Genomic DNA, 12,755 nt, shown 5'->3' on the forward strand with positions numbered 1-12,755 from the left:
TCTTCATCAGATGACACTCATAGGACATCATGTTACACAATACATGTATGTTTTGTTCGATAATGTCCATATTTATATCCAAAAATCTCAGTTTACATTGGCGCATTACGTGCAGTAATGTTTTGATTCCAAAACATCCAGTGATTTTGCAGAAATACTCATAATAAACATTGATAAAAGATACAACTGTTATTCACAGAATTAAAAATAGACTTCTCCTTAATGCAACCGCTGTGTCAGATTTCAAAAAAACTTTACGGAAAAAGCATTATCTGAGAACGGCGCTCAGAGCCCAATCCAGCTGGAGAAATATCCGCCATTTTGGAGTCAAAAGAAGTTAGAATTAACACTATAAATATTCACTTACCTTTGTTCAGTTCGACAATAAATGACTGATTTGTTCCATAAAGTTCCATAAAGTCCATAATTTATGTCCAAATAGCCACTTGTTGTTAGCGTGTTCAGCCCAGTAATCCATCTTCATGAGGCGCGAGCACTTCGTCCAGACAAAAACTCAAAATGTTCCGTTACAGGTCGTAGAAACAAGTCAAACGATGTATGGAATCAATCTTTAGGATGTTTTTAACATAAAATATCAATATTGTTCCAACCGGAGAATTCCTATGTCTGAAGAAAAGCACTGGAAGGAGGGGTAACTCTGTCGGGAGCGCGCGGCACGAGCCTGAGACACTCTGCCAGACCACTGACTCGAACAGGTCTCATGAGCCCCTCCTTTATAGTAGAATCCTCAAACCAGTTTCTAAAGACGGTTGACATCTAGTGGAAGCCGTAGGAAGTGCAACTTGACTCCATAGACACTGTGTATTCGGTAGGCCAAGCTTTGAAAAACTACAAACCTCAATATACCACTTACTGGTTGGATTTTTCTCAGGTTTTCGCCTGCCATATGAGTTCTGTTATACTCACAGACATCATTCAAACAGTTTTAGAAACGTCAGAGTGTTTTCTATCCAATACTAATCATAATATGCATATATTAGCATCTGGGACAGAGTAGGAGGCAGTTCACTCTGGGCACGCTATTCATCCAAATGTGAAATTGCTGCCCCCTATCCCAAAAAGGTTAAGAGCAGTTGGAGGTCACGGAAGGAGTGTTGTATGGCATTGAAGCTTGTTCGGATGTTAGTTAACACAGTGTCCAAATAAGGGCCAGATGTATACAGAATGGTGTTGTCTGCGTTGATGTGGATCAGGGAATCACCCACAGCAAGAGCGACATCGTTGCTATATACAGAGAAAAGAGTCGGCCTGAGAATTGAACCCTGTGGTACCCCCATAGAGACTGCCAGAGGTCCGGACAACAGGCCCTCCGATTTGACACACTGAACTCTGTCTAAGAAGTAGTTGGTGAACCAGGCGAGGCAGTCGTTTGAGAACCCAAGACTGTTGAGTCTGCCGAAAATAATATGGTGATTGACAGAGTCGAAAGCCTTGGCCAGGTCGATGAATACAACTGCACAGTACTGTCTTTTATCAATGGCGGTTATGATATCGTTTAGTACCTTCAGCGTGGCTGAGGTGCATCCGTGACCAGCTTGTAAACCAGATTGCACAGCGGAGAAGGTATGGTGGGATTCGAAATGGTCAGTGATCTGTTTATTACCTTGGCTTTAGAAAGGCATGGCAGGATGGATATAGGTCTATAACAGTTTGGATCTAGAGTGTCACCCACTTTGAAGAGGGGGATGACTGTGGCAGCTTTCCAATCTTTAGGGATCTCAGACAAAATGAAAGAGAGGTTGAACAGACTGGTAATAGGGGTTGCAACAATGGCAGCAGATAATTTTAGAAAGAGATTGTCTAGCCCAGCTGATTTGTACGGGTCCAGGTTTTGCAGCTCTTTCAGATCTCGATTTGGGTGAAGGACAGGCTGGGGAGGCATGGGCAAGTACAGTGAGGCAGAAAAGTATTTAGTCAGCCACCAATTGTGCAAGTTCTCCCACTTAAAAAGATGAGAGAGGCCTGTAATTTTCATCATAGGTACACTTCCACTATGACAGACAAAATGAGAAAAAAAATCCAGAAAATCACATTGTATGATTCTTAATGAATTTATTTGCAAATTATGGTGGAAAATAAGTATTTAGTCACCTACAAACAAGCAAGATTTCTGATTTCTGGCTCTCACAACTTCTTCTTTAAGAGGCTCCTCTGTCCTCCACTCGTTACCTGTATTAATGGCACCTGTTTGAACTTGTTATCAGTATAAAAGACACCTGTCCACAAACTCAAACAGTCACACTCCAAACTCCACTATGGCCAAGACCAAAGAGCTGTCAAAGGACACCAAAAACAAAATTGTAGACCTGCACCAGGCTGGGAAGACTGAATCTGCAATAGGTAAGCAACTTGGTTTGAAGAAATCAACTGTTGGAGCAATTCTTAGGAAATAGAAGACATACAAGACCACTGATAATCTCCCTCGATCTGGGGCTCCATGCAAGACCTCACCCTGTGGGGTCAAAATGATCACAAGAACGGTGAGCAAAAATCCCAGAACCACACGGGGGGACCTAGTGAATGACCTGCAGAGAGCAGGGACCAAAGTAACAAAGCCTACCATCAGTAACACACTACGCCGCCAGGGACTCAAATCCTGCAATGCCAGACGTGTCCACCTGCTTAAGCCAGTACATGTCCAGGCCCGTCTGAAGTTTGCTAGAGAGCAGTTGGATGATCCAGAAGAAGATTGGGAGAATGTCATATGGTCAGATGAAACCAAAATATAACTTTTTGGTAAAAACTCAACTCGTCGTGTTTGGAGGACAAAGAATGCTGAGTTGCATCCAAAGAACACCAAACCTACTGGGAAGCATGGGGGTGGAAACGTCATGCTTTGGGGCTGTTTTTCTGCAAAGGGACCAGGACGACTGATCCGTGTAAAGGAAAGAATGAATGGGGCCATGTATCGTGAGATTTTGAGTGAAAACCTCCTTCCATCAGCAAGGGCATTGAAGATGAAACGTGGCTGGGTCTTTCAGCATGACAATGATCCGAAACACTCCGCCCGGGCAACGAAGGAAAACCCTGTGAAGACTTACAGAAAACGTTTGACCTCTGTCATTGCTAACAAAGGGTATATAACAAAGTATTGAGATAAACTTTTGTTATTGACCAAATACTTATTTTCCACCATTATTTGCAAATAAATTCATTACAAATCCTACAATGTGATTTTCTGGATTTTTTTTCTCATTTTGTCTGTCATAGTTGAAGTGTACCTATGATGACAATTACAGGCCTCTCTCATCTTTTTAAGTGGGAGAACTTGCACAATTGGTGGTTGACTAAATACTGTTTTGCCCCACTGTAGCTGCGGGGGGTGCAGAGCTCTTGGCCGGGTTTGGGGCAGCCAGGAGGAAAGCATGGCCAGCTGTAGAGAAAGGCTTATTGAAATTCTCGATTATCGTGGAATTATCGGTGGAGACAGTGTTACAGAGCCTCAGTGCAGTGGGCAGCTGGGATGATGTTCTTTTATTCTCCATGGACTTTACAGTTTCCCAAAACTTTTTTGAGTTAGAGCTACAGGATGCAAATTTTTGTTTGAAATAGCTAGCCTTTGCTTTCCTGACTGACTGCCTGTATTGGTTTCTGACTTCCCTGAAAAGTTGCATATCGCATGGACTATTCGATGCTAGTGCAGTCCGCCACAGGATGTTTTTGTGCTGGTCAAGGGCAGTCAGGTCTGGGTGAACCAAGGGCTATATCTGTTCTTAGTTATACATTTTTTGAATGGGGCATGCTTATTTAAGATGGTGAGGAAATGTATTTTAAAGAACGACCAGGCATCCTCTACTGACGGGATGAGGTCAATATCCTTCCAGGATACCCGGGCCAGGTCGATTAGAAAGGCCTGCTCGCAGAAGTGTTTTAGGGAGAGTTTGACAGTGATGATTGGTGGTCGTTTGACCGCGGACCCATAGCGGATACAGGCAATGAGGCAGTGATTGCTGAGATCCTGATTGAATACAGCAGAGGCGTATTTGGAGGGCAAGTTGGTCAGGATAATATCTATGAGGGTGTCCATGTTTACGGATTTGTGGTTGTACCTGGTAGGTTCCTTGATCATTTGTGTGAGATTGAGGCCATCTAGCTTAGATTGTAGGACTGCTGGGGTGTCAAGCATATCCCAGTCACCTAACAGAACGAACTCTGAAGATAGATGGGGGGCAATCAATTCACATATGGTGTCCAGGGCACAGCTGGGAGCTGAGGGGGGTCTATAACAGGCGGCAAAAGTGAGAGACTTATTTCTGGAGAGATTAGAAGCTCGAACTGTTTGGGCATAGACCTGGATAGTAGGACATAACTTTGCAGGCTATCTCTGGTGTAGATTGCAACTCCTCCCCTTTGACAGTTCTATCTTGACGGAAAATGTTGCAGTTGGGTATGGACATTTTTGGTGGCCTTCCTAAGCCAGGATTCAGTCACGGGAAGGACATCAGGGTTTGCGGAGTGTGTTAAAGCAGTGAGTAAAACAAACTTAGGGAGGAGGTTTCTGATGTTAACATGCATGAAACCAAGGTCTTTTCGGTTACAGATGTCAACAATTGAGAGTGCCTGGGGACACGCAGGGCCTGGGTTAACCTACACATTACCCGAGGAACAGAGGAGAAGTAGGATGAGGGTACGGCTAAAGGCTATCAAAACTGGTCATCTAGTGCATTGGGGACAGAGAATAAAAGGAGCAGATTTCTGAGCGTGGTAGAATAGATTCAGGGCTTAATGTACAGACAGGGATATGGTGGGGTGTGGGTACAGTGGAGGTAAACCCAGGCACCGAGTGATGATAAGAGAGGTTGCATCTCTGGACCGGCTAGTTATGCTGGGTGAGGTCGCCGCATGTGTGGGAGGTCGGACAAAGGAGATATGAGGCATGTTGAGTGGGACTAGGGCCTCAGCAGTAAACTAAATCAGTGATAACTATCCTAAACAACGGTTTACAAGGCATATTGACATTTGAGAGAGACATAAAGCGAGGCATAAAGCAATCACAGGTGTTGATTGTGAGAGCTAGCTAAGACAACAAAGGGTAGGACAACAACAGCTAATCAGCTAAGACAACAACAACAGGTAAAATGCCGATGAATGGGCAGAGAGGGTTGGTTAACTACACACAGGGCCTGAGTTCGAGGCTGGGGCCAACAGATAAACAAAAAATAAACAAAATGGAGTACCGTGATTAATGAACAGTCCAGCTGTCACGCCCTGACCTTAGAGAACCTTTTTATTGATCTATTTGGTTAGGTCAGGGTGTGATTAGGGTGGGCATTCTAGTTTTTCGTTTTCTATGTTGGCCTGGTATGGTTCCCAATCAGAAGCAGCTGTCTATCGTTGTCTCTGATTGGGGATCATATTTAGGCAGCCTTTTCCCACCTGTTGTTTGTGGGATCTTGTTTGTGTGTAGCTGCCTGTGAGCAGCCCAGAACGTCAGGTTTAATTTTTCTTCTGTTTTGTTTGGTGAGTTTCATATTTATTAAACGTGTAATTCTACGCACACTGCACCTTGGTCCAATCATTCAGACGAGCATGACACCAGCAGGCATCCGCTATGAAGCCAAGTGCTCATAGAGTCCAGTGAACAGCAATAGATGGAACAGGGAAGCATCGGGGTAGTCGTTACTACTCTAGCACGCCGGAGACACGGCGCTAAAAGTTAACGTGTCAGTTAGCGAGTGTGTCAGGCTTCGTAATATAACTCTGACAGTGTGATCATGCGAGTGTGTCAGGCTTCGTAATATAACTCTGACAGTGTGATCCTGTGAGTGTGTCTGGCTTCGTAATATAACTCTGACAGTGTGATCATGTGAGTGTGTCTGTCATCTAGTCTCGCTTGTTTATTTGTCATTAGACACACTCTTCACTTAAGGTCACTGAAGACTATCTCACCCCTTCTCTACCCTCATCCTCTCTGTACCTCCTGTAGGGGACAAGGATGGCAGTAAGGTGACAACGGTGATGGCCACCCCAGGCCAAGGGCCCGACAGGCCCCAAGAGGTCAGCTATACAGACACCAAGGTGATTGGGAACGGCTCCTTCGGAGTGGTCTACCAGGCCAAGCTGTGTGACTCTGGAGAGCTGCTGGCCATCAAGAAGGTTCTGCAGGACAAGAGGTTTAAGGTGAGAGAGACTGCAGGGTGCTCCCAGACACACACACGCACACACATTTCTCTGATCTCATGAAACGATGACATCATTCTTGTCTTTTCAAAGATAACATCCTTCATTCATCTTTCTGTTGAAGTCTTTTTCTTCCATCCTTTCTTTGTAACGGATGACTTTCATTCAGAGTGGGTTCTACTATAAAGGATGACTCCTTCCATTCACACTACTGTTCTCTGGTCTTTTGTGAATGGATTACAGGCTCCACACTCTGTTAGTAGAACAAAGAGAGAGACAAACACACACACTATACAGGTGTCCCTCAGTTCCCTGCCACTCTCTAGTCTAGTTCCACTACTACAGAAACAAACTCCTATAACTACATCTGCTCAGTAGTAGCAGTGAATGCACAGATGGCTGTGCAATGTAGCATTGTGTTTTGCGTGTGTGTGCGTGTCAAGGTCCAGATTGTCGCCATGTTAACCCAATTTCTCCTAGGACTGACGATACCATCACTATCTCAATGTGGGGCTGTGAATAGGACTGACTGTTGTGTTGCTGTTGTCTTTGTTAGGTCACTAGCTTTGCCCTCAGAAGTCTTGGACTTATTATCCTAAGTGTTAGCTTTGGAGCAGCAGATGTACTGAAGCATTTGGTTTGACTACTTTGTGATAGAGTGCAGTGATGTGTGCTGAAACTATTGCCCATAATAAAGCGTAATGCACTTTGTAAAACTGTGTTCAGTGGCTTCAATACAGTGGTAACTGCATTCATATAGACCAGGGGTGTCAAATTCACTGCATGGAGTGCCTAGTGTCTTTTAGGTTTTTGTGTTTTCCTTTCATATAAGACCTAGACAACCAGGTGAGGAGAGGTGCAAAAATCGGCAGACACTCGGTCCTCAGTGGAATGAGTTTGACACATGATATAGATAATATCACCTTAGTCTAAGACCGGAAGGAATGTTGACTGAATGATTTGTTTTCTGCTATTTAACAAAAAGCATGACCAGTCCTATAAAATAAGCCCATTTTAATTCTTAAAGTTAGACTCAGCTAAATGTCGTTGCCACAAGCAGCAGCACAGATATTGAGATGAGTGAGATGCAAGGCTTCACTCTCACACAGTCTCACACAGTCACTGTATCGCCTGTCGTCGGAAGGAGTGGACCAAAGCGCAGCTTGAAAAGTGTTCATGATTTATTTTATTATCAAAAAAACACTTGAACAAAGCAACAAAACGAAAGCTAACAGTTCTGTCAGGTAACAGAGACTAAACAGAAAATAATTACCCACAAACACAGGTGGGAAAAAGGCTGCCTAAGTATGATTCCCAATCAGAGACACACTCAAAACAAAGAAATAGACAACAAAGAATGCCCACCCCAAATCACATCCTGACCTCACCAAATAGAGAGATAAAACGGCTCTCTAAGGTCAGGGCGTGACAGTCACACACAGTATGTGCACGGGTTCACTTCACACTGTTCACAGTGAGGTAGCCAGGGAAGTTTCAACGTGGAAATGATTTTCTGCATCTCCGTCATCGATGAGTCTACCTTTTTTAAGTTCTTGACTAATTCATTCAAATACTTTTTGAAGGAAAAGACTATCATCAATCCAGATGCCTATAAGCAGGAGCACGATCAATGAGCCATCCAATGTACGCATGCATAAATCATCAGATCATTTCTTACCTGATTTGGAAAATAACATATACTTCATTTTACCTGCATTAAGTACCAATTTCAGTTCTGCAAGGCAATAGCATACACAAGTATCATCTGCATACAGGTGAAATATATATTTTTTAAAGATAAACCAATATTCTTAATGTAAATAGTAAAAAGAACAGAACCAAGAATCAATCCTTATGGGACACCCTTTGTTATGTCCAGAAAACTGGATTCAACACCATCAGTAAATACACACTGCCTTCTGACCGTTTAATCATTTTCAAATCAGTTACTTGCAGATGGGTTCTTAGGCTGCGTTTAGACAGGCAGCCTAATTCTGATCTTTTTCAACTAATTGGTCTTTTGACCAATCACATTAGATCTTTTTCAGAATTGGGCAGCCTGTATAAAATCAGCCCGAGTCAGATGTAGAGGTTTGGGTGTTCTGTTTTTCCTTTATAGCAGCCAACCCCCCTCTTTTTCTTTTCTATTTCTCCCTCACTCCCTATGTGTGGACTGTTATGAAGAATGAACTCAATGAGTATTGAGCGCTAAGTCTCCTCACATGACTGCTGCACACACACGCAAACACATGCGAACAGTTCATAAACACCAACATCTTTGTCTCCTCCTCTGTTTCTCTCTCTTTCTGCAGTGTGCCTCACTGGGAGCTTTGTGACCAGTCGGCACATGTGCACACACACACACACACACACACACACACACACACACACACACACACACACACACACACACACACACACACACACGTGAGCAGGCTCTGTACCATAATGCAGCTGCCTAAAGTAACTGTGTGTGTTCTAGTGTCAGGCGCTGGGTGGGCTCAGGCTTCTCCCAGTGTATCTTGGGATATGTCCCTCTGGACTTTTTTGAGGGATCATATTTCAGCCCAGTGGAAGAATTACAGTGTAATACCCATAGTGTGTAAGTATAGAGTGTGTGTGCTTGTACTCTGCATAGTCAGGGCTATAAATGAAAAAGAATATTGCTCCCAGCTTTAAAACGTTAGGAGCACAACATAACATTTACTAACACCATAAAATAAGATATATAGCCTATATGAATTCTAGCTACTTCTGAAGCACATGTTGTGCCCTAGAAACTAATATTTAACACGGTAAATGAATTAGTTTAATATAAAAACTAAAATGTTCATACAAATACCTGTCATTGAAATTAAAAAGATTTGTCTCTTTAAGAGCAAGTTTGTGATGAGGACATGCAAGATATCTGTCATTCATTCATTGCTATGACCAGTGATCTCCTGAAGAAGCTATCCCCTTTCCTTTCTTTCTGTGCCCCCACATGTTAGGATATACTGGTTAAGTCACCAGGTTGTTAGCTAGCTAGCTAATGAGGTAACAAATATGACTGAACAAAGTGTAAAACAAATGTGGCCCGTGAATGGCCATGACATGGTTTATGAATGTAAAAAAGTAACTCAAATAAACTTACTCTGAATCCATTTTTTTCTCCTGTCTTGAATGAAGACATTCTATTTTGCGATCTCACAAAATAAATGTGAAATCTTTGAGGAGAAGTTCAATCAGTGAATCAGGTCATCTCCATGGTAACCAGAGACTTTCTGCCTTACATGCCTTCAAACTACCGTAAAACCCCTTAAGGTGCTTTGAGGGGCTCTCTGCAGCACCCTTAAACCATTTCCTCAGATAACAAGAAATGGTTCCTTAAGGTAAATCATTAAGGGAAACACTTAAGATGTTTTATGTGACCAGGCCTGATCTTTTGAACTGTTTGGGTTAGATACAAGCAGTTTTCGATGTATTAATGGTGCAAGCACGACGCTAACGAATCTGCGCTTGGGAAACAATGGCACATCAAAGCCTAATCATTACCATAATTATAATAAAAATATATATACAGTGGCAAGAAAAAGTATGTGAAGCCTTTGGAAATACCTGGATTTCTGCATAAATTGGACATAAAATTTGATCTGATCTTCGTCTAGATCACAACAGACAAACGCAGTCTGCTTAAACTAATAGCACCCAAACAATTATACGTTTTCATGTCTGTGTTGAACACACCATGTTAACATTCACAGTGCAGGGTGGGAAAAATATGTGAACCCTTGGATTTAATAACTGGTTGACCCTCCTTTGGCAGCAATAACCTCAACCAAATATGTTCTGTCGTTGCGGATCAGACCTGCACAACGGTCTGGAGTAATTTTGGGCCATTCCTCTTTACAAAATTGTTTCAGTTTAGCAATATTCTTGGGATGTCTGGTGTGAACTACTCTTTTGAGGTCATACCACAGCGTCTCAATCGGGTTGAGGTCAGGACTCTGACTGGGCCACTCCAGAAGGCGTATTTTCGTCTGTTGAAGCCATTCTGTTGTTGATTTACTTCTGTGTTTTTGGTCGTTGTCCTGTTGCATCACACAACTTCTGTTGAGCTTCAATTGGCGGACAGATGGCCTAACATTCTCCGGCAAAATGTCTTGATAAACTTGGGAATTAATTTTACCTTCGATGATAGCAAGTTGTCCAGACCCTGAGGCAGCAAAACAGCCCCAAACCATGATGCTCCCTCCACCATACTTTACAGTTGGGATGAGGTTTTGATGTTGTTGTGCTGTGCCTTTTTTGTCCACACAGTGTTATGTGTTCCTTCCAAACAACTCAATTGTAGTTTCATCTGTCCACAGAATATTTTGCCAGTAGTGCTGTGGAACATCCAGCTGCACTTTTGAAAACTTCAGAGAACTTTTTTTTGGACAGCAGTGGCCTTTTCCGTGGAGTCCTCCCATGAACACCATTCTTGTTTAGTGTTTTACGTATCGTAGACTCATCAACAGAGATGTTAGCATGTTCCAGAGATTTATGTAAGTCTTTAGCTGACACTAGGATTCTTCTTAACCTCATTGAACATTCTGCGCTGTGCTCTTGCAGTCATCTTTGCAGGACGGCCACTACTAAGGAGAGTAGCAACAGTGCTGAACTTCATCCTTTTATAGACTATTTGTCTTGCCGTGGACTGATGAACAGCAAGGCTTTTAGAGATACTTTTCCTTTCCAGCTTTATGCAAGTCAACAATTCTTAATCTTAGGTCTTCTGAGATCTCTTTTGTTCGAGGCATAGTTCACATCAGGCAATGCTTCTTGTGAATAGCAAACAAAAATGTTGTGAACGTTTTTTATAGGGCAAGGCAGCTCTAACCAATATCTCCAATCTTGTCTCATTGATTGGACTCCAGCTTAGCTGACTCCTGACTCCAATTAGCTTTTGGAGAAGTCATTAGCCTAGGGGTTCACATACTTTTTCCAGCCTACGCTGACAATTTTTAAATTATGTATTAAATATAGACAAGAAAAATACAATACTTTTTGTGTTATTAGTTTAAGCTATGTTTGTCTATTGTTGTGACTGAGATCATCAGATCAAGTTTGATGACCAAGTGTTTGTAAATTTCCCGGTAATGCCAAAGCGTTCACGTCCGTTTTCTTGCCACTGTATATACAGTACCAGTCAAAGGTTTGGACACACCTACTCATTCCCGAGTGGCGCTAGAGGCGTCACTACAGACCCTGGTTTGATTCCAGGCTGTATCACACCCGGACGTGATTGGGAGTCCCATAGGACTGCGCACAATTGGCCCAGCATTGCCCGGGTTAGGGTTTGGCCGGGGTAGGCCGTCTTTGTAAATAAGAATTTGTTCTTAACTGACTTGCCTAGTTAAATAAAGGTTCAATAAAAAAAGAAAGAATTTCTAGGATTTTTCTTAATTTCTTCCTGTTTTCTACATTGTAGAATAATAGTGAAGACATCAAAACTATGAAATAACACGTGGAATCATGTAGTAACCAAAAAAGTGTTGACCAATCGAAGTTCACTATAGTTTCCAGCCCCTACTGGATTAGTTGTTGATACCTAGCACTACCTAGCCTGCTTACTAGCATCAGCATGAGGGTGACGAAAGCGTGGCTGAATTTATGCGTTTAAAGGATCTCAGCCGCTGAACTCCAGGTCACACAGCAAAATATTTCGGCGCATAAGCCAAATTGGTCACACTTTAGAGCCTTGTAGCTTTTTCTTGGTCTGATAGCTCAGAGCGTCTGATCTTTTCCTTGTGGAGTGTGCTCTGCTCCACCATCCTGATAGGGCCGTTGTCTGTATGACACCATCCATGGTGATGGTGTCATGATGTCACTGTGGTTTACCAGTCTTTCATTTTCAATTTCTATTTAAGGGCTTTATTGGCATGGGAAACATATGTGTACATTGCCAAAGCAAGTGAAATAGATAATGAACCAAAGTCTCTCTCTCTCTCTCTCTCTCTCTCTCTCTCTCTCTCTCTCTCTCTCTCTCTCTCTCTCTCAATTCAATTCAATTCAATTCAATTCAAGGGGCTTTATTGTAAACATTACACATACAGAAGTTTCAAAACAATAAAGACAATCCAAATGTCATATTATATATATATATACAGTGTTTTAACAATGTACAAATGGTTAAAGGACACAAGATAAAATAAATAAGCATAAATATGGGTTGTATTTACAATGGTGTTTGTTCTTCACTGGTTGCCCTTTTCTCGTGGCAACAGGTCACAAATCTTGCTGCTGTGATGGTACACTGTGGAATTTCACCCAGTAGATATGGGAGTTTATCAAAATTGGAAATGTTTTCGAATTCTTTATGGATCTGTGTAATCTGAGGGAAATATGTGTGTCTAATATGGTCATACGTTGGGCAGGAGGTTAGGAAGTGCAGCTCAGTTTCCACCTCATTTTGTGGGCAGTGAGCACATAGCCTGTCTTCTCTTGAGAGCCATGTCTGCCTACGGCGACCTTTCTCAATAGCAAGGCTATGCTCACTGAGTCTGTACATAGTCAAAGCTTTCCTTAATTTTGGGTCAGTCACAGTGGTCAGGTATTCTGCGGGCTGTGTACTCTCTGTTTAGGGCCAAATT

General features: G+C 42.5%; 1 protein-coding gene across 1 annotated transcript in view; it reads left to right on the forward strand.

The window, feature by feature from the left end:
* LOC139403842 (glycogen synthase kinase-3 beta-like) overlaps window positions 1-12,755 on the forward strand; it is a 58,694-nt gene that overhangs the window by 20,432 nt on the left and 25,507 nt on the right. The window contains exon 2 of the mRNA XM_071146997.1: window positions 5,948-6,141. Coding sequence (XP_071003098.1) covers window positions 5,948-6,141 — 194 coding nt within the window. The remainder of the gene's footprint in view (window positions 1-5,947; window positions 6,142-12,755) is intronic.

The sequence above is a fragment of the Oncorhynchus clarkii genome, chromosome 3, assembly GCF_045791955.1.
Source record: "Oncorhynchus clarkii lewisi isolate Uvic-CL-2024 chromosome 3, UVic_Ocla_1.0, whole genome shotgun sequence".
Classification (NCBI taxonomy): Eukaryota; Metazoa; Chordata; class Actinopteri; order Salmoniformes; family Salmonidae; genus Oncorhynchus; species Oncorhynchus clarkii.